This window comes from Acanthochromis polyacanthus, chromosome 14 (assembly GCF_021347895.1).
Source record: "Acanthochromis polyacanthus isolate Apoly-LR-REF ecotype Palm Island chromosome 14, KAUST_Apoly_ChrSc, whole genome shotgun sequence".
Classification (NCBI taxonomy): Eukaryota; Metazoa; Chordata; class Actinopteri; family Pomacentridae; genus Acanthochromis; species Acanthochromis polyacanthus.
In genome coordinates, this window is record NC_067126.1 from 8,216,141 (window position 1) to 8,242,574 (window position 26,434).

Sequence of the window (26,434 nt, forward strand, 5' to 3'; positions counted from 1 at the left end):
TGATTGAGAACCGATTTACATTTTTCTTATTCTGGGCTCTACAGTTTACCTATTCTGTTATTCGACTAAGGCCTGCTAAAATATCACGAGAGCCCTCATTTTCGATCAAGTGAACATTTTTCCATCAAACGGGCCCCGGCCCTCAGCTGAGAACTCCGGAGACCTGCTGGATCAGGTCCCTTTGCACCGAATCGATCAACCCACGGCAGAACATCCAAGCGTGGCCATAGCGACGACACACCGCTCCGAACCTGCAAGTCCAGACGCGTTGTGCTGCTTCTCTGAAGGCCTGAACGTCCCAGCCCCATGACAGTTCACGACAGTAAGAACCAGCTGAGGTCTCTGTCTGATCAGGGGTTTTGATGTGACTAACTACTTAATTAACTACTCCATTCAGTCGTTTATTATTAATTTTCATCCAAATTACCGGTTACCTCGTCAGGTTAGCTCTGGCTAATTCTCACCATATTTCCTTCGCACACCACACACACACATCATATCTGTATTGTATATAGGTAACTTGTCATTATTTTAATAGGATAGTCAATAAATGTTTCATTTTAGACCAAATTACAGTTTCGAGTGTTTCATGGTGCAAGAATGTGGTCAATTTAACCGAGAATTCAAGACTTTAATATATGAGATTAATCAAAAAATTTTATTAATATTAATATTTTTTATTAATGTAACCAATTAATTTCCTTACATAAGTAAGGTGGTGCCTCTATTAATAACGAGAGCAAAATCATAACGTAGTACCCCTACAGTGGGTTCCCTCTACTTCTGGTACCTTCTACCTCCAGTGTTTGGCACTTCCTTATCCAGGAGTGGCTGCTGTATGTGTGCCCAAACCAGCAAAGCCTGTTCCTTCTAAGGATGACCTCAAAGTGGACGAGGTCTACCTTGCTGTACAGTATGGCTGTATACACATGTGCCTGGGTGTCGACTCCACATATCCACCTAATCATAGCCCTCTCATTCCGAAGCAGCTGAGAGCGCTCCTTGTTTCTTATCACCCAGCACTCACTGGCATACCACATAACACTGCGGACACATGAGGCATAGATTCTTCCTCTAGTGAGCAGACTTAGGGTGCGACAGGTGAGGATAGGCAACAGCTTTCTGAATTTGCCTCACACAGCTTTACAGCATTTTGTGATGCTGGACAGGCTTCCACCTTCAGTGCCGATCGTGTCACCGAGGTAACAGAACTTGTCGATGACTTCCAGGCTGTGGTTGTCTATGTCAAGCTGGTCGAAAGGGCGTCCTTCAATAGGCCTTGCCAGGCCTCTGCATTTGGGACAGCAAAAGGCTGGATCTTCTCTCAGCCTGCCCTGGGTGCCGCTGCAGGCCTTATGCACCCAGTGGGAGCAGCCTACACAGTAGATGGAATTCCTGCCAACCCCTGCTCTGCATACACCACAGGGGAATTTGCCGGTGTCCTTCAGTATGTTCAAATCCTTGCCACTGCACAGTATCTTTGTCTTTCCCATGTTGACCCTCAGTCCTTTGCTTTCAGTCCAGGATAACTTGTTGACATGGTTGTAAACAGCACGTGCTTTTCCATCATACCAGGAGAAATGTGCATCTTTACATATTACTGAACATGCATGTTATTCACCAAACAGAGTGGCAGATTCTCTGTGTGAACCCTTGAAGTGTGAATTTCAACAACTTCAGAAATCATGGCAATATCTCAATTTCTTATTTGATGTTTTGATAATTGCAGGTCAGTGTAGATCTGGTGACTGTGGAGGCCACATCTTGTTAGTTACATCAACTTTCTTACCCATTACACCTTTGACTGACCCCCATGACCTCCATGTAAGCATCAGGAAGAGATAGGTTGGATAGAGCAAAGGAGGAAGGACAACAGTGTTCTTCAGAGACTGATAGAGAGGAGGGGAGTGATGGTAGAAAGAGATAAATCAGCTGTATGACAGAGAGTTGTGGTCAGAGGATGGAGATCCAGGACGGAGCAGAGCTCTGTTTTCCTGAACTCCTCAACACCTCCTGCAGGAAGCCAACACCTCACCGGTTTGATGCTGTACTTCTGAACATTGTGATGTCGTCCATATCTGTTCTCACGATTGTTCTCAACCTGCTCGTCATCATCTCAGTCTCCTATTTCAGGCAGAGATTAACTTCTCATTTTAGGAAATACAAGTGCCTCGTATCATCAATGTTTTCTTTGTGTATTTCATGTGTAATGTTGCAACTGTCTGAACTGAACCATGCATTTACAATTGATTTATTCACAGGAAAGAATTTCACAAGTTTTGCTTATACATACATAGAGCAGTTGTTAAAAATGAAATACTCATGAAACAAGATTTCTATTTCAGAGTCCATGTATTGTACATGTTGGCTCACTATGACCATCTTGTGGCTGATTTGGAAACTTGAACAGTTCTAATGATAATGCGATTGTGAATATTTGTGCTTTTTCTGCAATGGCATGTCAGCTCTGAAAAGACCATCTGACATTTTAGATCAAGCCCTCTGTTGTCATTGAGATATGATGTTTTAGTGAGTTAACAATGCTTTTCTTTCTCTTTCCAGGCAACTCCACACACCCACTAACATCCTCCTGCTCTCTCTAGCTGTCTCTGACTTTTTTGTGGGCATCGTGTTGCTGCCGGGAGAAATTTATTTACAAACCCAATGCTGGTTTCTTGGAGAAGTGATGTGTTCTCTTTGTAATTATGTGATCAACATTGTTTTGAGTGCTTCAGTGGGAAACATGGTGCTTATATCAATTGACCGTTATGTTGCTATTTGTCATCCTCTGCATTATCCCACCAGAGTCAATGTGACAAAAGCCAAACTGTATGTTTTTTTGTGTTGGTTCTGTTCTGTTTTCTGTATTAGTATTGTTTTTAAGGATGTGCTGAATCAACCAAGCATAACTAATTCCTGCGATGGAGAATGTGTAGTTGTTTTCAGCAACATTACATTTGTTACTGACCTTGTTTTCAGCGTTATTGCTCCAGTTATAGCCATTATACTTCTATATATGAGAGTGTTTGTGGTGGCTGTGTCTCAGGCTCGTGCCATGCGCTCTCACACTGCAGCTGTCACACATCAGCAATCTGTGACACGAAGTACAAGGAAATCTGAGTTGAAAGCAGCCAGGACTCTGGGTGTTGTTGTTCTTGTGTTTCTGATATGTTTCTGCCCATTTTACTGTGTCATCCTTGCAGGGGCCAATCCTTATTCTGTAAATCTTGCATCTATAATATATTATATGAACTCCTGTCTAAATCCTCTGATCTATGCCCTGTTTTATCCCTGGTTTAGAAAGGCTGTGAAACATATTGTCACTCTGCAGATACTGCAGCCTGGCTCCTGTGAGGTCAGCATGTTGTAGTGAAACTGTGGAGTGACTGAAATAACAGCAGCTATACAAAGTTTAGTTATCAGTGAATTAAGCAATTCAGTGGTCTGGAAAGAGTAAATGTAACCTGGCAATAGCCAGATTAATAATTGTGTAGTACTTGATATTACTCCACAATATCAATCTGGGACCGCTCCATGTAAATCCGTTCGGAGGAAAGAGGCACAGATTGGACAATGCAACAGTATGTCCCGCCTCTGACAGGTTTGTTTTTAGCCAATCGCGGGATCTTCACAACGAGCGGAGCCAATTGGTAGATTAAACTCTTACCAAAACCCGTAGGTAAAAAAGCACAAACATCTTTACCATCCAGAAATGTGCAAAGCGCCTCTCGTTGTTCTTCCTTCAAAGAAGCGATAGGAGATTCAGCTAAAACTGACTTAATAGCAGCATCTACACGATCGTTGTCCTCCGTTGCCATGTTTGTTTTGATCTACTGGCGCTTGGTGTCGTCTTCACACCCGGATATCCCGCCCCACACATGAATACTGCTGCGTGATTGGCCCGTGCCAACTTGGCTCTGTACGAACAGTGAATGCGGGAGCGGTGCAAGATGGTTTCTTGAGAGATTTGTGAACTCACAAATATCGCGAGAAATCAACTTGCTGGCAAGGTTAGAGTAAATGTACATTGTACGTGAAATGAAACATTTCCATAAATTGTACAAAACTTACATGAGAAAAGTTTTATATTAGCTTTAATACTTAGTGTATGAAAGCTAACAAAACTCTCATTTCATAAAGTTGGGTTTCAAAGGTCATCAGATGTCAATCATTGCATTTGTACTGAACTCAGAGCCCTGCCAGTCTGAACTGTACCTCTCATATGAAAACACAGCATGTTTCAGAGTGAATGTGCATCGAACAAATCTGTCAAAACTGTGAGATATAATGTTGTCAATATAAACTGTCGTTGATGAACAGTGTAACCATGAACATGTTCTATTAAAGAAAGGGTCATTACCCTTCCACAGCAACAGTCCAGTACAGTGTGTGAATTATTATTGGAAACAACAGTCAACACGTCTTTCACATTTTCTAACATAATTTAATGAGTGAAATAAATAAACATGGTGCTGACCCTCATCTGTGCCACTTCACACTTGACTGGAAACCACCACTAGGTGTCATTTTAACAAAACCAATTGTTAATGATCAGCAGAGAAGAAGAAATTCAAAGAATAAACATGCAAGTGGATGAAACAACACTTGGATATGATCTTTCCCATTAAAATAGAGGCAACAGTTTGACTGCATGAGTTCAAAATATCTCAAGATTGATATAAAACTACATTAGATGTAATATTTTATTTTTTATTCAGACTCTGAATCATTCCATTTCTGTTATGTGAAAGTAGAACAACAGTTTGCTGTGGGAACATGAGTGTGCTGAACCAAAGTACTGTTGTGGTTAGACTCTGCTGAGAGACAACATGATAGATTGGAATCCCAGATGAAGTTAATGGACAAAGACAGGGTTCTGCAATGATAACTCAAACCATTTCACCATGGAGAGCAGGTTTTGACAACATGTAGCATCATTATAGATAAAAATATGATGTGAAACATCACCCAAAAAAAAAGAGCTTGGAAATTTTGGGGGTCATAAAGTGTGTACGAGATCCTTTTACTGGGAAGAGAAAAAAAGAACACTTGATTGGCAAGGGCCCTGCGACAGACTGGCGACCTGTCCAGGGTGTCCCCTGCCTTCGCCTGAGTCAGCTGAGATAGACTCCAGGACCCCCCGCAACCCTAGTGAGGATAAAGCGGTGTATAGAGGATGGATGATTGGCAAGGCACAATTTTAGTCAATGATTGACAGCAGAAAATGAGAGTTTGATGTTTTGCAACTTTTAGAGCTTAGATGTAGTTTAATAAGAGCCTGCGATTGACTAAAAAAAAAAGTAAATCTAATTGGCTTGAGACTCTTGGTGCTCATATTGAGTATAATGGCAGCTTATGATTCGTAAGACAAAATAAAAGTTTCTTGTGCTTGTATAACAAAATGAAAGAACAAAAGCAGCCACAAATGGGATAGTCTAAAATGAGGAATATCAGAAATACATTTTCTCTGCTCGTCTCTTGGGGATAAATGAAGCTGTACACTACTCAGAGACACAGCAATACAGACAGATGCAGCAGAAACACCAGTTAGAAATAAAAATCACCAAAATGTGACAAATGAAACAAGTGCTGGGGAGAATTTCAGACTGCCAATGTCTAAAAACGGAACCTAAACACATTGAAACTGTAGTTCAGCACCACCACTATATATTATTCATGCAGCACATTATAATATCTAGAGCATGTTTTATTCACATAATTCCCCACTCTCTTAATACTGTATACACCTGAACTGCACATACCACTACATATTGCTACATACTGGATATAGCTTAGCGTTTTTATAAAGATCTTCTACTTCAACATTTTTCATTGTATTGCACATTTCCTGCTTCTTCCGTGCTTCTGGTTAGATGCTAAACTGTATTTGTCAGGACAGCTGAGACCAGGCCCAGATAGTGGCCTTCCCCTTTCAGGACCTCCAAGCAGCATGTGACAGCGGTAGGTGTTTCTCATTCTCTGTGATTAGGCTTCTCAGCAACAGGTGGACTACAGCCAATCAAGCCTCACTTCACCTGCAATATAGTCAGACGCCACTGACTCTCGCCAGTAACCGCTTACAGCTAGTACAGTCAGTTATTCTGCTCCAGAACTCCGTCATTCTACTAACCACCTCTGTTTTCCTCTATCGCAGAACCGGATGCACCTGTTCCTGTCGTTTGACCTACCGCGTCCAAAATCATCACTGGTTCCCGGAGCCCTCACACATGAAAAGAAACTCACCTGTGCCGTGCTCCTTAGCTGGCGTCCCTCTTCAGCCACCTGCCGCTGCCCCCAGCCATTCTCCATCCTGGCACAGAAACCGCTGCTGTGTCCCGGTCCTGAGCATCCCGGTTGTTGTGAGTTAGATAGCCTCCTGCTAGAGAGAGTAGGATAAGTCTCCTAGTTACAGTTATCCTAGTTTCATAGTTCCGCTGATGCGCTGAAGTATTTATCTTCTTGCTGGTGTTACCTTGTGTGAGTTGATAGTGTTGTTTGTCTTCCCGGCCTCTAGGAGGAGCCGAGTGTAGTTTGAGTTACGTACCTTCGTTCCGCTTCCTGAAAGTTCGCTACGTCATCTTTGTAATCCTTTTGTGTTGTAAATAAATCCTTTTTTGTCTTCTAAATCTGCCTGGTCATTTCCTGCACCTGAGCTGCTGAACCAGTTCTTAACAGTATTTCATTAACTTAGATTCTTGAATGCATTCAGTCTTTTAGTGGTAAAACAAAACACTGGATTTAAAGGGAAAGCTTGAGTAAGTATTATTAAATGGGACAAAGTTTACCGTGTGTTTGTGTGAACTTAATGAGCACCATTACAATTAAGTGCAAGCACATATGTGAAGAAAAACACATGCCGCTGCACAACAACATGTGATGCAACCATGGCCAAACTGTGACAATCTGTTTTTAAAGTTAAAGAGCAAAAGTTTTAACATTCAACTTTTCTCAATGTGAAATAATTAATCTTCAGATTTGTTTTTTTTTTTTTTTTTTTTTTTACAATGGCAAAGGGTTTAGTTTAGATCGTTCGACTTTCTTTGTGGAAAAAACTCCATAAACATGCAACACATCCCCTTCCTGCCACCAAACATCAGGCAGACACTGATACTGAACACAGATGAGCATCTGAAGAGCCAAAGATTTCCTCTGGACTCACTGCAGAGCAAAGATAGAACTAAAGAGTAAAAATGGGATTCATTGTATGGCTAAAATCTGGACTCTCACTGAATGTTAGTGTTTCTGTGCTCTGGTAGTTTTCTGTACTGCCTGTGAGTTCTCATTAGCAGTTGAAATTTCACTGCAATTTAGTGTGTTGTTGACTGACGAAGATCCCTCCTTTCATGCAGTGAATTCAAAATACTATTTGCTTTAGCTACTAGCTGCCTGGCTCAGAAGCTAATGGGAACTTAGCGGGGTGTGGATGCGGAGAGTAGGGTACAGAAGGCCATGGCAGAGCGGGTAGGTGGTGCGTGGCAGCAGGTGAAGGTGGTGGTGCAGAACTGGGTTGGTCAGGTAGAGATCCAATGATGGTTAGATGGGGGTGATGGCAGTTCCAGACACAGACATGGCAAGGGACAGCAGAGGCTTGGAGCAGGTGAAACCAGGTGAGGTGAGGGCATAAGCAGGTAGGAGTCCGGACTTGGAGGGAGAACAAACAGGATTTAGCCAGGATCAAAAGCAAGGATCAAAATCAAGGGGAGCTCGACTGAACAAAGACTTAGAACTGTAGGCTGGTGACCGCTTTTGTGGGTGAAGAGGTAGTTGACTTTATCACTTCCACCTGCTCATGCGCAGCTCCTGCTGAGTAGGATTTTCTGCACCTGCTGCCTCCAGCGCTACACGTACATGTCCACCTAAGGAAAAGAGAGAAAGCGGGGGAAGGGAGAGCGCTTCCACTACCAGAGGCTGTGGACGTAACAATTTTAGCCTCCCATACTGAGAGTACTTCTCATCTTAACATTATTCAAGGCTCTTTATTGTCATACCATCACACATATCCATTTGAAATGGCATGACATTAGGCATTCATTCATTCATTCATTTGATCAGGGACCATGCAAATAACAGAAAACACTGGATGTAGCACATACAGAGTTTGTAGCATTAAACTAATTTTCAACTCCTGTCCCTGGTTGGGCTTTTCAGTAAACGTAGTCATTGTACATTGAATTGTACAGTTCCATTACTGGGGTCCTGTTTGTAAGTCAACAGAAATAAAAAATCACAAAACAAAACATGAAGCATACCAAAAATACTTAACAATATTGAACAGAAAGCAATTCTAGAAATGGAAACATGCATTTAATAGTGATAAACAGATAAATAAGCATGTGTGCAAAATGCAGTTGTTTGGAATATAAGGTGAAACTGTGCTTTGTGGAAGGTCCAATGGGTTAAGTGGCTGGTATTGCACATGTCAAAAGTGTTTGTAGCTGCAGGTAGATGAAAAGCTATAGAGCACTGCCAAAGTTCAACAGTCTTAAGGTCCTTACACACCTGGCCTGCAGTTTCTTGGGGATGGGTACAATAGTCACCAAGGTCATGAATGTCCTGCCAAACATACTGTGGATTCCCCTCCATGAAGTGTCCCTTAATCTTGCTTTTATATGCCGTTTTAGCCCGCTTAATTTTGACCTCACTGTTCATCAACTGTTTTTTATTTGGATAATGTTTGACCTTCTCCACTGTGACATTAACAGTGTTTTTCAGTCACTGTGGTGTTGGTACACCACCTGTTGTTGGAGTAGATGACCAGTTCTCCTCCTCTGCTTTTACCCCAGTCACTCGTCCGGTCAGATTGGTGTGCTGTGCAGCCCGCTAGCATCATAGCTTCATCTGCTATCCCCGAATGAAGCCAGGTCTCTGTCACAATGGTGATGCAGCTATCCCGCATGATTTCCTGTGCCTTGATGGTGGCCAATAGGTCATCAAGTTTGTTGAGACCTGGCGTTCAAATAGCACTAAAGGTTGTGGTTAAAACTCTGGTTAGAGTCTGACTCACCACAACACACTCCAATCCAAAGCAGCTCCTGTCTACTTTTTTGTGCTTGTGATGGGGAAAAAAAGTAGCAAAAACACATGAAAAAAAGAGTTGCCTGATTGCTACACTACTGCGAGCCGTCAATCGTCCTCACAGCTAATCAGAGAGCGTCCTGAGCTGCAGACTACCTCTGTCTGCCCCTGCTTCATTTATTTAAAGTTTAAAATTAATTTAAACTGTTTTGCATGTATTGTAATTTTTACAATAATACTGATGATACAGACAAAATTTAAAGCTTTTGATTTATGTATTCTTTTTCTTTCCTTTTGCAACAGTAAGTTGTTGGGGTAGTTGATGTAGCAGTCTCTTACATTTCAGTCCAACAAGATTTGTAGACATGGTCGTAAACAGCACGTTTTTTTCCATCATACCAGGAGAAATGTGCATCTTTACATATTACTGAACATGCATGTTGTTCACCAAACAGAGTGACAAATTCTCTGTGTGAACCCTGTAAATGTGGATGTGAAAAACATCAGGAATAATGGCAATATCTCAATTTCTTATTTGATATTTTGATAATTGTAGGTCAGTGTAAGATCTGGTGACTGTGAAGGCCACATGTTGTGAATGGCATCAACTTTCATACTCATCACACCTTTGACTGACCCCCCATGATCTCCATGTAAGCATCAGGAAGAGATAGGTTGGATAGAGCAAAGGAGGAAGGACAACAGTGTTCTTCAGAGACTGATAGAGAGGAGGGTAGTGATGGCAGAAAGAGATAAATCAGCTGTATGACAGAGAGTTCTAGTCAGAGGATGGAGGTCCAGGACGGAGCAGAACTCTGTTTTCCTCAACTCCTCAACACCTCCTGCAGGAAGCCAACATCTCACCGGTTTGATGCTGTACTTCTGAATGTTGTGATGTCGTCCATATCTGTTCTCACTGCTGTTCTCAACCTGCTCGTCATCATCTCAGTCTCCCACTTCAGGCAGAGATAAACTTCTCATTTTGGGAAATCCAAGTGTCTCGTATCAGCAATGTTTTCTTTGTGCAATTCATGTGTAATGTTGAAATTGTCTGAACTGAACCATGAAATTACAATTTATTCACTAACAGGTGGAGGAAGGTAATACCTGAAATCCATACAGTTTATTTTTTGATTGTAAAAAATAACTTTAACAAATTCAATGATCATGTGATTCAGAATGTGAATCTGAATGAATATAATTGATCAATATTTGTGCTTTTTCTGCAATGATATGTCAGCTCTGAAAAAACATGAAATATGATGTTTTATTGAGTTAACAATGCTTTTCTTTCTCTTTCCAGGCAACTCCACACACCCACTAACATCCTCCTGCTCTCTCTAGCTGTCTCTGACTTTCTTGTGGGCATCATGTTGCTGCCGGGAGAAATTTACCGACAAACCCAGTGCTGGTTTCTTGGAGACTTGATATGTTCTTTTTGTTATTATGTGAACTACGTTGTTTTCAGTACTTCAGTGGGAAACATGGTGCTTATATCAATTGACCGATATGTTGCTATTTGTCATCCTCTGCATTATCCCACCAGAGTCACTGTGACAAAAGCCAAACTGTATGTTTTTTTGTGTTGGTTCTGTTCTGTCTTCTACATTAGTGTTGTTTTTAAAGATGCCCTGAATCAACCAGGCATAAATACTTCCTGCTATGGAGAATGTGTAGTTGTTATCAGCTATATTGCTGAAGTCGTTGACCTTGTTTTGAACTTTATTGGTCCAGTTACAGTCATTATACTTCTACATATGAGAGTGTTTGTGGTGGCTGTGTCTCAGGCTCATGCCATGCGCTCTCACACTGCAGCTGTCACACATCAGCATTCTGTGACACGAAGTACAAGGAAATCTGAGTTGAAAGCAGCCAGGACTCTGGGTGTTCTCGTACTTGTGTTTCTGATATGTTTCTGTCCATTTTACTGTGTCATCCTTGCAGGGACCAGCCCTCATACTGCAAATCTTGTGTTTTTAATGTTTTATTTGAACTCCTGTCTAAACCCTCTGATCTATGCCCTGTTTTATCCCTGGTTTAGAAAGGCTGTGAAACATATTGTGACTCTGCAGATACTGCAGCCTGGCTCCTGTGAGGTCAGCATGTTGAAGTGAAATTGTGGAGTGACTGAAAAAAACAGCTGATATACAAAGTTTATTACCGTAATCAGTGAATTAAGAATATCTAGCAAGAGGCAAATTTAACATGTAGGTAAAACTTTGGGAGCACAGTTCTTAGGTTAATGCGATTAAATTCTCCGGCCACAGTGAAAATGCCATCTTGCGGGCAGTCTGTTGTTTGTTAACAGCTTCTAGCAGGGTCTTTAATGCTATGTAAGCATTAGCACTCGGTGGTGTGTACACAACTGCTACCATGATGATCATGTGCTCTCAGGCCAAATAGCACCGACTGAGTGTTATAAACTCCACATCAGGGGAACAGTGTTTTTCAGTCACTGTGATGTTGGTACACCACCTGTTGTTGGAGTAGATGACCAGTCCTCCTCTGCTTTTCCCCGAGTCAGTCGTCCCGTCAGCTCAGTGTATTGTGCAGCCTGCTAGCAGCTTACAGTTTTTCTCCATTGGTTTGGCTCATTTCTTGAAACCGAGATGACATTCTCAAAATAACATGGACAAGTCTCAAAACCACTGGGCATTTTCACACAATGGATTGGACATTTTTCATTCCTTTAAGCAAATTTTAAATGTTTCAGTACAGTTCTGCAAATGATTAAACACAATCTCCTACAGTTTGTACAAATACCGTGTGAATATATGTCAGTGATCTGAGCTGACTGTCACTTCTCAGTCAAACTGTCATACCCTTCAAAACATGTTAGCATTATTTCAATGTTTAAGTCGTCACAATCAAAACAATTTATTGAATTCCCAAACTATGTCAGGAACACCCTGAATTACTGTAGATCACTTCAACTTCAAGAGGAGCTATAAGAATGCGTGGTGGTGGAATACGAGGAAGAGGCCGAGGTGCACACAGACACCAAGCTGTCCCTGATGAAATTCGGACTACTCTTGTTGACCATGTAATCAACCATGACCTAACAATGGCAGAGGCAGGTCAAAGAGTGCAGCCTAATGTGCCCCGTTCCACAGTTTCGTCTATCATTTTGGATGTGAAACTGCATTTTGTTGAGATCAAATTTGCTTGTAAGTAGATGAAACAGAGTTTTGAAATTTGTGTGAGCTGTTTTGCAAAAGTTGATTTGGTTTTGAGAAGATGAAACCGAGTTTTGGAATTTGTGTGAGCTGTTCTGCAAATGTTGATTTGGTTTTGAGAAATGTGTCAAAGCAATTGAGAAACTGCAAGAATAAACTTCCCATGGCTGTGCAAGTGCCATGTGTGTGTCAGAACTTAAAGACTACTCATGTTTTGTTTTGTCTTATTGAGTTGTTTTTTTTTACACCATTGTACTGTTAGACATGGGGGATATTTGATGTTCCTCTGCCACAGTGACGAAACTTCTAAACGTTTTGACTAGTAGTGCTCACACAACGCTACAGGGACTTTGCATTTTGAGGGCACTGACCATTTGTATGAAAAAAATGTTTAGTTTTGAAGCATGAGTGAATTGTTTTCATAGAGATATGACCTTTTGCTGTTGATCCATAGAGTTGTGCTAAGTCATCCACGCCATTTTGCCAAATGAACCTATGATTTTGAGAACGTACTTTCTGTTTCAAGAAATGTGCTGAAGGTATTAAGAAAAAATGTGTCATTTTGGTGCCACTGACTATTTACACGAGAGGAGTATTTGGTTTTGAGGCATGGATGAAGTGTTTTGAGAGAGATATGGCATTTTGCTGGTAATCCATGGTGTTGTGCAGAACCACAGAAAGTATTTTGCAAAATGCACCTAGAGTTTTGAGAATGTCATCTCGGTTTCGAGAAATGAGCCAAACCAATGGAGAAAAACTGTAATAGCTTCATCTGAGCCAGGTCTCCATCACGATGGTGATGCACCTATCCTGCATGATTTCCTGTGCCTTGATGGTGGCCAATAGCTCATCAAGTTTGTTGTAAAAAACAATCTCACCATGGAGGAGTTTTGGACAACATGTTGCGTCACGACAAATAAAATTATGGTGTGAACTGTGACAAATAGAGAATCAACAGATATGAAGGAAGTCAACAACAGAGACTACAGGGCATAGAGGCCTGTTAAAGACAATTAGGGTCTGTGATGGATGAAAGAAATGAAGAGTTTGGAGGCCAATGGGAAAATGAGAGCCGTTGTGTGGCTTTCCGGGTCTATAGTGTCAGATACAGTGTAATGAGAGCCTGTCACTGTAAATCATTAAATTCCCTTTAAATCACCGTGCCTTGAAATGTGTAAATACTGTATATTGAATATTATTTCACTGAGTATCCTGTAGATTTTTAAATTAGAATTGTTATTTTTTTAAAGCATAGTATTGTACAGCAAGATTTTCAGAGTATATACTAACCTTTATTGTATGTTACTAACCTCCCTTTTTGTTATTTTATGTTGTGGTATGTAAACTGATGAACATTTGAATTTCCCTCGGGATTAATAAAGCATCTATCTATCTATCTATCTATCTATCTATCTATCTATCTATCTATCTATCTATCTATCTATCTATCTATCTATCTATCTATCTATCTATCTATCTGTTATTGTCATGAGACAATGAGAGCACTTGATTGGTGAGGCCCAATCTGAGCCTGTGACTGACAAAAGAAAATGAGACCTTTTTATGGCACACAAGTTTCAGAGGTAGTTTAATAAGAGCCTGTGATTAAAATTTGAATTGTTCATTGGCTTGAGACTCTTCCTGGTCATATGGAGTGTAATGAGAGCTGTGAGTGGTGAGACAAAATAAAAGCTTTTTATCTGCTCGAGAAAATCACGTTCTTTGTTTGCGTAAGAAAATGAAAGGTTTTGATTGCATAGAGGCTCTTTGTCATGGTTTGCTTGAGGGCCAAAGCATCGACACGACTGAATTCAATTCAATTCAGTTCAGTTCAATTTTATTTATATAGCGCCAATTACAGCTCAATGTGTCTCAAGACACTTTAAAGAATCCTTATGCCTGAACCCTCAGAGCAAGCCCTAAGGCGACAGTGACAAGGAAAACACCATTTTAACAGGAAGAAACCTTGAGCAGAGCCTGACTCTATATGTGGGGGGACCCATTTGGCTGCTGGCCGGCGGATTGAGAAAGACAGAAGAGGTAGAGAGGTAGAGGGGTAGAAAGATGGGGAGATGGAGGGGGAGCAGGAGGGATGGGAGAACAGGAGGGTGGGAAACAAGGAACATATAACACACAATTGGATACATGCATGATAAGCTAGACGATACATGCAAAGTACAAGCTAAAATTGTAACTGATTCATAAATTCACTGTTATGATGTACGGCTCTGGCATTAAATGTACTACATATATAGCTGGTAGTAAAATTCAAACTGTGTAGATAAGCAATAAAGTAAAGTAAAGGCGATGCAGAGTAGACTGATGGAAATGGGCAGCTGGAATCAGTTGGCTGGAAGAAGGTCAGCAGCAGCATCCCACAGTGGACATGATGGAGACTAGGCCAGTTGGTGGGACAGCAACCACAAATCTGAAGCATCCAGCTCTGGGACTCGGGACACTCGAAGAAAGGACACAGGGGAAATGGAGTGAATGCAATGCAATGGCGGCATATATAGTAAATGCAAAGGTAATTGGAGAAGGGCTCAGTGCATCAAGAGAGGTGTCTCAGCAGCCTAGGCCTATAGCAACATAACTAGCCCAGAGGAAAAGAAAATTCAAAAAGAGATCTCAAAAATGTTTCATTTACTTCTCCTAGACAACTTTGAGATCTGTGTGATACCAAACTGAGACTAAGGCTTATTTCTCCTGTGTCTCATTTTTTTCTCCTGAGCAATAAGATGCACTAAATCTCAGTTTAGTCTCTTTTAAAGTTTCAGAAGAGATCTCAACAAGCTCTCATATAATTCTCAGAGTTTCTCAACTTTTGTGTCTCTTTGTGATCTCAGGCAGAGAAATCAGAGAGCTCTCTCTAAGAACTCAGTCTGTTCTCATCCCAGCTTCAGTTCATGCATCTCATACTAAGCTCAGAGAGAAAAAATGAAGAGATCTCCACAAGTGCTCACTGAATTCTCAGACTAAGGTCAACGTTTTGGTTGTTTTTAATCATCTAGCATGTTGACTTTATTGTAATCCACATGATATTTTTTTTAAATTAATAAAGATTCAGATTACTTTATTCATCCCAAAAGGGAAATTCATTTGTCTGTCAGCTCATCTGCTATTTGCTATAGAATTATAAAGCCTGATCACTGTGGGTACAAAGATCTTCTATATCTTTCCGTCCTGCAGTCCAGAGAGAGGCCCATCACGATATTATGAGTGGATGAGCCGTGTTGTTTAGAATGATAAATCCAGTCAAGTGGGAGGAGAGGGTGACATGATTGAAGTCACCATATATTATTATAAGTGCCTCAAGATGTTTCGGCTGTATCCTGGCAATGTCTTATTTGTTGCAGCATTTATAAGGTGTGTGTGTGCAGGTTAATATATGCATAGGGTGGCATAGCTCAGTGGGTAGAGTGGCTGTCTCACACCCAGAAGGCCGGGGTTTGATTCCGAGTCTGTCATGCTCATGTGGATCTGTGAGTGAGTCTCATATATTGCTCTGTAGAAGCTCCACTATTGTTCATTTTCTTTTCCAGAGGAGAAATAAAGGAGCCATTAAACACACTGTATTGAGATTAGCAAGGTATCTCCCACAAGTCTCAAGTATGACTCCCTCTAATTATCCTGTCTCACCTATTTCTCCTAGTGAATTTTAGGAGAAACATATGAGAAACCTTTAGACAAAATAGAAACTAAAATGAGGCTGACATGAGAATCTCAAATTTGTCTCCTGAGTTGTAGAAGAGCAAGCTTTGAGCAGTAAAATTTTCCTGGGCAGAACAAAGGGACATCGAAAGTCAGTTGTTCAAATGAAGACTCCAACTGACCCCTCAGGATCACCCAAGTCAGGCCCAACTATAAGATTTGTCAAAAAGTAAGATTTTAAGCGTGGTCTTAGAGAGGGTGTCTGCCTCCCTAACCCAAACTGGAAGCTGGTTCCACAGGAGAGGAGCTGATAACAGAAGGCTCTGCCTCCCATTCTACTTTTAGAAATTCTAGGAATAACAGTCTGAGAATGAAGAGTTCTGATAGGATGATATGGTGCTATCAGGTCTTTAGAAATGATGGATATTGGTCGTTAAGAGTTTCTTACGTTAGAAGAAGGGTTTTGAATTCTATTCTCGATTTTACAGGACGCCAATGAAGAGAAGCTAGTATAGGAGAAATATGATCTCTCTTGCTTACTCCTTGCGTCTCAAATGCCGCGCTGAGGTGCAATAGAACAAGTATAGAGACTAGTCCATTATTTGACGCTATGAGAAGGTCATTGGTAATTTTGAGAAGAGCTGTTTCTGTGTTAAGATGCATCCTGAAGCCTGAGTGAACTCTTCAAACAAGCTATTCCTCTGAAAATGTTCACATAATTGATTTGCAACTGTTCTCTCCAGAATTTTAGGGAGAAATGGGAGGTTGGATATTGGTCTGTAGTTAGCTAACACATCTGGATTAAGAGTAGACTTTTTAAGTAAAGGTTTGATTGCAGCAACCTTAAAAGCCTGTGGTACATAGCCTGTTACTAAAGAGAGATTAGTCAGATCTAATATTGAAGAATTAATTAAAGGTACAGTCTCCTTGAACAGTCTAGTTGGGATAGGATCTAAAAAACATGTCGATAGTTTAGATGTAGAAACTGTTGAAATTGGTTCAGAGAGATGTACAGGAGTGGAGAATTCTAAATATCCATCAGGTCTTACAGTCAATTCTAAAGCAATTGTAGTTGATGATACATCTGTGATAGTTGTAGGAAGGGCCAGATTATTTTTTTGTCTGATAGTAACAATTTTTTGTGTAAAGAAGCTCATGAAGTCATTACTGCTCAAAGCTAAAGGAAGACAAGGTTCAACAGAGTTCTGACTCTTTGTCAGTCTGGCTACAGTGCTGAAGAGAAACCTGGGGTTGTTCTTGTTTCCCTCTATTAGGATGAGAAGACATGAGGCTCAATGAATAAGGTGCAATAAAGAGATGATCTACAATGAACACGGTTCATTGACAGGAAAAGCGAGATGTGAGGAGATCACAATACACCAATTGCTGGCCAAGCTAAAGAAGCGGGGCAGGTGATAAACACGAAGTACTATTAGCTGACACAAAGAGTCAACAAACCAACACAGAGCTACTAGGAATAATGCTAAAGACAATTAACAGGACTGACAGAGGAAAGAATATAAATGAAAACGGACAGAATACAGAGCAAGTCTTTGCTGACGAAATTCGGACTGAAAAACACTGTAACAAGTGAAGAAAAAAAGCAGCCCAGAGGTTGGTGGGGCAGGTGCTCCAGAGGACAGCTCTGAGGCTGACTGGCCAGGCAGGGTTACTCCAAGCAGGAAGCCGGTGACGGAGGAGGTGAAACCTCTTGGCAGGACGGGCTTGAGGACAGCGGCAATGATGGCACCTCTTAAGAGGCCATTGACAAGGCAAATGGAACCCCTCTAGAGGCAAAACCTCTCAGGAGGCTAGGCTGGAGGCCCTGAGTGGAGGAGATGGAACCCCTTGGGAGGCAGGGAATGAATATGGGCTGGAGGGAGGTGGTGGAGATAATGGAAACCCCTGGGCAGCCAGGCAAGAGGCCAGTGGACACAGAACTAGTCATGAGGCTGGCAACAGTGTAGACAGAACCCCTTAGACAGTCAGGGACCAGTAGGATGGGAGATAGAACCCCATGTGAATGTGCCTTTTGAGATCAGGCAGGAGTTTGGGGTCAGAGATGGAACCTCTCCTGCAACCAGCACCTGAGGAGACAGAACCCATGGGCTGGAGGCCAGCGATGGAGATGGAATCCCTTGAGAGGCTGGACAGGAAGCAGGCATCAGAGATAGAACCCTTTGAGAAGTCAGACAGGAGATTGGTGGAGGTGATGGAACTGCTCAGGAGACCAGGCTCAGGGGAGGAAACAGAACCCCTCTTGTGACTGGGCTGGAGGCCAGTGTAAGAGACAGAACTCCTCAGGAGGACGGGTAGGAGGCCAGCGCTGGAAATGGAATCTACTTGGAGGCTGGGCAGGAGGCCGGCAAAGATAGAGCTCCTTTGGAGGTCTGCAATTATGGAGCCCCCCTCGAGGCCACACTGAAGACCGGTAGTTGTGGAGCCCATCTGGAGGCTCCTCTGGAACACGGAGAGCATCTGCAGGCAACAACCCTGGAGCAGAAGAAGCATCTGCACCAATGTCTTTACCAGGGGAATTGTCAGCTGACTTTTGACCAGTCTCTTTACCAGGGGAGGCATTAGCTGAGTTGGGCAGAACCCTGGATTTGATGCTGGTGGAGGCTGGACTAGGTGAGATGGTGTCGACCTTTTCAGAGGTGGAAACAGATGGCATCGATCCTCTTGGAGGCAGCAAGGATGCAGAACTGGTTGACTGGAATCTCCACTGCCCTCGATGGTAGGGGAGCAGTGATCTCTGGGTGCTGGGCAGAAGGTCAAGAAGGTGGCTGAGCATGAGGACTGGCAGGTGGCCAGACAGGTGGTCAGGCAGCGGAGATGAGGGGACCCCTTGGGAGGTCGGGTGCAAAACTGACATGTGGCTGCAAAAATGAATCCCCCAGGAGACTAAGATATTTAAAATGTGTGAGAGGTTTGAGGACTTTCCCATGAAATAAAATGTCAGTTATCACAAACTTGTTGTTCCTTGTAAAAAAAAGAAGAAAAGAAATGCAAACTACTTTCCTTATGTCGTCAGATGATTCTGATAAACACAGTTTTTAATTCATGGATTTTATATCTCTTTATCATATCTTCCCCGAAATGAATTGATACCAATTGCCAATAGCCCCTCGTAGGGTTTCTCAAGGTAAATTAGTTCTGGGCAAGGGACTTGACAAAGAAAGACTGAGAAAACCTTGATGACAGCAAAAAAGGGGAAAGCTACCACTTCACCCGGATAAGAGAAACGAGGGCCTCTTCCTGGAGCCAGGTCTGGCAAGAAGCTTGCCATAGAGCACCAAGTGGCCGAGCCTTGGTGCTCCATGGGATTTGGTCAGGCACAGCCTGAAAAAGTAACATGGAGTCACCGCCCAGTGAGCCCACCACTCACTGGGCTGGAAATCAGGGTTGGGTGCTACGCTTCCCAGGCAGTAGGCAGCAGTGGGCATCTAGGCGCACCACCTCCGATGGCATAAACTAGCTCTGGGGACATGGAACATCATCTCACTGACGAGGAAGGAACCTGAGCTGGTGTGGGAGGTGGAGCGGTACCGACTAGATATAGTTAGGCTCACCTCCACAGACAACAAGGGTTCTGGAACAAAAGTCCTAGAGATGGGTTGGACTCTCTCCTGTTCTGGACTAAATGAATTTTATAGTATTTTGCCTACATCTTGTGTCGTGCCGCAGACCTTGCACTTGAGCCTTTGTAATGTAATTTTTGTGTTGGCTGATGTTGCAATCTCTTACATTTCAGTTGAGGAGGATTTATTTACATGGCATGCCACTGTTTCATCCTACCAGGAGAAGTGAGGATATATACATATTATTGAACATGCATATTATTCACCAAATAGAGTGGCAGACTCTCTGTGTGAACTCTGTGTGAATGTCAACAACCTTGGAAATCATGGCAATATCTCCATTTCTTATTTGATATTTTGATAATTGTAGGTCAGTGTAGGATCTGGTGACTGTGAAGGCCACATCTTGTTAGTTACATAAATGTTCTTACCCATCACACCTTTGATTGACCCCCCCATGACCTCCATGTAAGCATCAGGAAGAGATAGGTGGGATAGAGCAAAGGAGGAAGGACAACAGTACTCTTCAGAGACTGACAGAGAGGAGGGGAGTGATGGTAGAAAGAAATAAATCAGCTGCACAACAGAGAGTTCTGGTCAGAGGATGGAGATTCAGGATGGACCAGAGCTCTGTTTTCCTCAACTCCTCAACACCTCCTGCAGGAAGCCAACACCTCACCGGTTTGATGCTGTACTTCTGAACATTGTGATGTCGTCCATATCTGTTCTCACTGTTGTTCTCAACCTGCTCGTCATCATCTCAGTCTCCTACTTCAGGCAGAGATTAACTTCTCATTTTTGGAAATACAAATGTCTCTTATCAGCAATGTTTTCTTTGTGTATTTCATGTGTAATGTTGAAATTGTCTGAACAGAACCATAAAATTACAACTTGTTAATAACAGGTGTAGGAAGGTGAGAGCTGAAATCCATAGTTTAATTTTTGATAAACAAAAATTGAACAAATTCAGTGATCATGTAATTCAGAATCTGAATCGAATGAATGTGATTGGGAATATTTTTGCTTTTTCTCCAATGACATGCCAGCTCTGAAAACCTTCAACTAACATTGTAGATCAAGTCATCTTTTGTCATTGAGATATGATGTTTTAGTGAGTTAACAATGCTTTTCTTTCTCTTTCCAGACAACTCCACACACCCACTAACATCCTCCTGCTCTCTCTAGCTGTCTCTGACTTTCTTGTGGGCATCATGTTGCTGCCGGGAGAAATTTACCGACAAACCCAGTGCTGGTTTCTTGGAGACCTGATATGTTCTTTGTATTATTATGTGGTCTACATTGTTTTCAGTACTTCAGTAGGAGACATGGTGCTTATTTCAATTGACCGTTATGTTGCTATTTGTCATCCTCTGCATTATCCCACCAGAGTCACTGTGACAAAAGCGAAACTGTATGTTTGCATATGTTGGTTCTGTTCTGTTTTCTACAGTAGTGTTGTTTTTAAGGATGTGCTGAATCAACCAGGCATAACTAATTCCTGCTATGGAGAATGTGTAGTTGTTATCAGCTATATTGCGGAAATCATTGACCTGGTTTTAAACTTTTTTGGTCCAGTTACAGTAATTATACTTCTACATATGAGAGTGTTTGTGGTGGCTGTGTCTCAGGCTCATGCCATGCGCTCTCACACTGCAGCTGTCACACATCAGCATTCAGTGACACTAAGTAAAAGGAAATCTGAGTTGAAAGCAGCCAGGACTCTGGGTGTTCTCGTACTTGTGTTTCTGATATGTTTCTGTCCATTTTACTGTGTCATCCTTGCAGGGACCAGCCCTCATACTGCAAATCTTGTGTTTTTAATGTTTTATTTGAACTCCTGTCTAAACCCTCTGATCTATGCCCTGTTTTATCCCTGGTTTAGAAAGGCTGTGAAACATATTGTCACTCTGCAGATACTGCAGCCTGGCTCCTCTGAGGTCAGTATGTTGTAGTGAAACTGTGGAGTAACTGAAATGATATCTGCTATACACAGATTCTTAATCAGTGAACTATCTTGTAGACTGGATAAAGAAATATTACATGGCATGGGAAATTAAACATTTACACAAATTGTACAAAAATTGCAAGATAAAAAATTCATACTAGCTTTAATATTCAGTGGATTAAAGCTAATATAAAATCTTGATTTGATAAAATTGGGATTTAAAGGTCATCAGATATCAACCATTGCATGTCTACTGAACTCAGAGGCCTACCAGTCTGAATAGTGTCTCACATATACACATCCACAACATATAGTATGTTGCAGTGTGAATGTGACGCTGACAAATCTGTTCAAATTATGAGATGTAATTTTGTGATCATAAACTGTCTAATTATTACAGCTATCATGAAAATGTTCTATTAAAGAAAAGGTCATTACCTTTCTCCAGCAACAGTCCAGTACAGTATGAATTATTTTTGTAAACAACACGTCTTTCCCCTTTTTATAACAATTTACTGAGTGAAATGAATCAATATAATGCAGACCCTCATCTGTGCCACTCCACATTTGACTGGAAGTCACCCTTGGGTGTGTCATTTTAATAAAACCCAGTTTTAAATAGTCTGCAGAGGCAAAGTAATACAACATGAATATATGCATGCAAGTGGATGAAACAACACTGGGATTTGAGCTTTCCCATTAAAACAGAGGCAACAGTGTGACTGCAGTTGATTTATAAAATTGCAAAGATGGGCATAAAATTATGTTCAACAGAAGCTTTTCTTCATTTATTCAGATGCTGCATGACTCCAATTCAAGTACGTGAAAGTAAAGAACAACAGTTTGCTGTGGTAACATGACAGTGCTGAATCAAAGTACTGTTGTGGTTAGACTCTGCTGAGAGACATGATAGAGTGGAACCCCAGATGAAGTTAGGGGATGAAGACAGGATCCCTAAAATAAAATAAATAAAATCATCTTACCATGAAGAGGGGGTTTTGACAACATGTTGCATCACGACAGATATAATTGAGATGTGAAACCTGACAGACAAATAGAAAATTAACAGATATGAAGGAAGTGAACAACAGAGGCTACAGGGCAGAGAGGTCTGATGAAGACAATCCGGGTCTGTGATTAATTAAATAAATAGACAGTTTAGAGGCTGAAGGGTAAATAAGAGCCTTTATTCACTATCACTCAATGTTGATGTGTGACAGCTGCAGTGTGAGAGTGCATGGCATGAGCCTGAGACACAGCCACCACAAACACTCTCATTTGTAGAAGTGTAATGGCTGTAACTGCAGCAATAACGTTTAAAATGAGGTCAACAACTTCTGCAATATAGCTGAAACAACTATACAATTTCTATAGTGTGAATTATTCATGCCTGGTTGATTCAGGGCATCCTTTAAAACAATACCAATATTGCAACTGCAGACCTGAAGCATCCAACTCTGTGACCAGGGACACTCGGAGAAAGAACACAGGGAGAAACAGAGTTAGTGTAATGCAATAGCAGTATATATATTCAATATAAAGGTAGATGGAGAAGATAAAGAAGGGCTCAGTGCATCAGGAGAGGTCCCCCAGCAGCCTAGGCCTATAGCAACATAACTAGGGGCAGAACTAAGGGACACCCAAGAGGTAGCCAGGTGTGCCAACGAAGCCTCCAGCTGACCCTCTCAGGATCACCTGAGTCAGCCCTAAATATAAGCCTTGTCAAAAAGGAAGGTTTTAAGCCTGGACTTAAAAATAGAGAGGGTGTCTGCCTCCCGAACCCAAACTGGGAGCTGGTTCCACAGGAGAGGAGCTGATAACTGAAGGCTCTGCCTCCCATTCTACTTTTAGAAATTCTAGGAACAACAAGTAAGCCTGCAGTCTGACAGCGAAGAGTTCTGCTACGATAATATGGTGCTATCAGGTCTTAAAGATATGATGATCAGTTGTTAAGAGCTTTATATGTTAGAAGATGGATTTTGAATTCTATTCTAGATTTTACAGGAAGCCAATGAAGAGAAGCTAGTATAGGAGAAATATGATCTCTCCTGCTGACTCTCATCAATACCCTGGCTGCAGCAATTTAAATCAACTGAAGATGTTTGAGAGAGCTATTTGGACAGTCTGATAATAAGGAATTACAATAGTCAAGCCTGAAAGTAACAAATGCATGGACTAGTTTTTCTGCATCACTCTGAGACAGGATGTTCCAGATTTTTACAATATTTCTCAGGTGGAAAAATGAAGTCCTTCAGATTTGTTTTATGTGTGAGTTAAAGGACATGTCCTTGTCAATGATAACTCCGAGGTTCCTCAAAGTAGTACTGGAGGCCAATGTAATGCCATCCAGAGTAACCATATGCTTTGAAAGTGAGTTTCTAAGATGTTTGTGGCCAAATACAATGACTTCAGTCTTGTCTGAAGTTAGTAGTAGGAAATTACAGGTCATCCAGGTCTTTATGTCCTTAAGACAGTCTTGCAGTCTAGCTAGCCGATTAGTTTCATCTGGCTTCACAGATAAATACAACTGAGTGCCGTCAGCGTAATAGTGGAAATTAATACAGTGCTTTCTAACAATATTGCCTAAAGGAAGCATGTATAATGTGAACAGTATTGGTCCTAAGACCGAACCCTGAGGGACTCCATGATTAACCTTAGTATGCTCAGATGACTCACTGTTGACATGCACAAACTGGAACCTGTCTGATAAGTAGGATTTAAACCAGTCCAGTGCTGTCCCTTTAATGCCAATACAATGTTCTAGTTCCTGTAATAGAAGTTTGTGGTTGATTGTATCAAATGCTGCACTAAGGTCCAACAAAACAAGTATAGAGACCAGATCATTATCTGATGCTATGAGAAGGTCATTATTAACTTTTACCAGAGCTGTTTCTGTGCTATGATGCATCCTGAAGCCTGACTGAAACTCTTCAAACAAGCTATTCCTTTGAAAATGTTCACATAATTGCTTTGCAATTGTTCTTTCCAGAATTTTAGACAGAAATGGGAGGTTGGATATTGGTCTATATGTGGGAATATGGCCTTTTATTTATTGTGATTACCTTTATTTGCATGATTATTTGGTGTGTGGTTTTCTTATATTTTGTTGTGAAATTATTTGCTTGATTCTTGTGTTGGTTTCTTAAATTGCATGTTTTGTTGTGCTGTTTTTTCTTTGCATATTCCTTTTTTTCCCCTTGTTTCTAATGAGTTTAGGCCACACCCACTACCTGCTGGTGTGTATCAGAACAGACTGTGGACATTGGTTGAGCACACCTGGTGCCAATCAGCTTGATTAACAGGGCTGAACCTGGGGCAATGACAGCAAACAAAAGACACAATCAGACGAAGACCGAGGAGAGCCGGCAGGAAGGCAGCAGACAGAGCAGAGGAACAGGCAGCGTGGCGAGCCGCAGGGCGGTGCAAGCCGCCATGGCGAGCCACAGACAGACAGACAGGCAGTGCAGCGGCGGCAGAAGCAGCGGGGAACGGCAGCGTGCAATGGGCAGCACGATAGATAACCGGGCAGAAGTGACGGTGAATGGCGGTCTGTAACGAACACCATGAAAGACCATTAGGCTGAAACAAGGGCGTGCAGCACCGGCACAGAAGCAGGACAACCGAAGAGCGAGAGAGACACGCACGGGAGCCGTAAAGTGGGGCCAGGTCTGGAACGCACGGCGGTGCTCAACGCGTGTTTGCGGCATACTGGGCGGCTTGGATATTGCCGCCCAGACCCGGTGAGTCGCCACACACGGGAGGGAGACGCGTGGGTCCTGTTATTACTTCCCCCACTGGCAGATCCTCTCTTTCTCCCAGGCTCCAGAGCCTGCGTGATCACGAGGCGCAGCGCCGTGGCCCCTGAGGACTGGAGAAGCTCCCCCTCAACCCCCGTCAAAGAAAAGGCCCCGCATGACGAGTCCAGTGGTCACCCATTCCGTAGTGACTTGATTTTAAGAACTTTTAGCCTGTTAACTTTTTATTGGTATTTTTATCGTTTATTCTTAAATGTTATTTTGTTTTAGATGAATAAATTTATTGGACCAGAAAGAATTGTTTTATCCTCTGTTATGCACTGCTCACCTCTGGGTTAAGAACCTCTTTAAAACGGGTCCTAGTCCCTTACTAGGTGGCGTTGTCAGTTTTAATCGTTGTAATCCAAACTATCCAATTTAATTCTATTTTAGAGGCTTCAATCTGAGAGACATACCCCACTCGGCCGTGACATATAGTTAGCTAAAACATCTGGATCTAGAGTGGTCTTTTTAAGTAAAGGTTTGATTACAGCAACCTGAAAGCATGTGGTACATAGCCTGTTACTAGAGAGAGATTAATCAGATCTAACATTGAGGAATTAATTAAAGGTAAAGCCTCTTTGAACAGTCTAGTTGGGATAGGATCTAAAAGACATGTCGATGGTCTGGATGTAGAAACTGTTGAAATTAGTTCAGAGAGATGTACAGGAGTGAGATTCTAAATATTCATCAGGTCTTACAGCCAGTTCTAAAGCATCTGTGACATTTGTAGGAAGGGCCAGATTAATTTTTTCTCTAATCATAACTGTTTTATCTGTAAATAAGCTCATGAAGTTATTACTGCTCAGTGCTAAAGGAATACAAGGTATAGATAATTGAACAGAATCAACACAAAAGCCACAGTGTGGCTTTTGTCAGTGACTCTGGTGGGATAATGCAGAGGATGACAAATAGCGACATATCGGTCGACTGATATAAGCACTATGTTTTCCTACTGTACTGAAAACAATGCATCTCAATAAATAAGAAAGAGAACACATCATGTTTCCAAGAAACCAGCAATGGTTTGTCAATAGGTTTCTTCCAGCAGCAACATGAAGCCCACAAGAAATTCAGAGATAGCTAGAGGAGGATGTTAGCGAGTGTATGGAGTTGCCTGGAAAGAGAACGAAAAGCATTAACTCAATAAAACATATCTCAGTGACAACACAGGGCTTGATCTACAATTTCACTTGGTCTTTTTCAGATCTGACATAGCAGAAACATCACAAATATTCCCAATTGCATTATCATTGAATTTGTTCAAGTTAC

General features: G+C 41.8%; 3 protein-coding genes across 3 annotated transcripts; all 3 read left to right on the forward strand.

The window, feature by feature from the left end:
- Positions 1 to 1,960: 1,960 nt before the first annotated feature.
- LOC127537099 (trace amine-associated receptor 13c-like) lies at positions 1,961 to 3,370 on the forward strand. Its single transcript, XM_051958851.1, has 2 exons — positions 1,961 to 2,133; positions 2,563 to 3,370. The coding sequence occupies exons 1-2, from the start codon at positions 1,961 to 1,963 to the stop codon at positions 3,368 to 3,370; spliced, it is 981 nt and encodes a 326-aa protein (XP_051814811.1).
- Positions 3,371 to 9,804: 6,434 nt separating this feature from the next.
- On the forward strand, positions 9,805 to 11,129 carry LOC110957088 (trace amine-associated receptor 13c-like). The gene is made up of 2 exons (XM_051959407.1): positions 9,805 to 9,977; positions 10,319 to 11,129. Exons 1-2 carry the CDS (start codon positions 9,805 to 9,807, stop codon positions 11,127 to 11,129), a joined length of 984 nt encoding a protein of 327 aa, XP_051815367.1.
- Positions 11,130 to 20,027: 8,898 nt separating this feature from the next.
- On the forward strand, positions 20,028 to 21,375 carry LOC127537100 (trace amine-associated receptor 13c-like). The gene is made up of 2 exons (XM_051958853.1): positions 20,028 to 20,200; positions 20,568 to 21,375. Exons 1-2 carry the CDS (start codon positions 20,028 to 20,030, stop codon positions 21,373 to 21,375), a joined length of 981 nt encoding a protein of 326 aa, XP_051814813.1.
- Positions 21,376 to 26,434: the final 5,059 nt, after the last annotated feature.

Bases quoted from the DNA above. Each gene is read 5' to 3' on its own strand.
- LOC127537099 (XM_051958851.1), top strand. From the start codon at position 1,961: ATGGAGATCCAGGACGGAGCAGAGCTCTGTTTTCCTGAACTCCTCAAC. The intron at 2,134-2,562 runs GCAGAGATTAAC...TTCTCTTTCCAG, and splicing joins ATCTCAGTCTCCTATTTCAG to GCAACTCCACACACCCACTA.
- LOC110957088 (XM_051959407.1), top strand. From the start codon at position 9,805: ATGGAGGTCCAGGACGGAGCAGAACTCTGTTTTCCTCAACTCCTCAAC. The intron at 9,978-10,318 runs GCAGAGATAAAC...TTCTCTTTCCAG, and splicing joins ATCTCAGTCTCCCACTTCAG to GCAACTCCACACACCCACTA.
- LOC127537100 (XM_051958853.1), top strand. From the start codon at position 20,028: ATGGAGATTCAGGATGGACCAGAGCTCTGTTTTCCTCAACTCCTCAAC. The intron at 20,201-20,567 runs GCAGAGATTAAC...TTCTCTTTCCAG, and splicing joins ATCTCAGTCTCCTACTTCAG to ACAACTCCACACACCCACTA.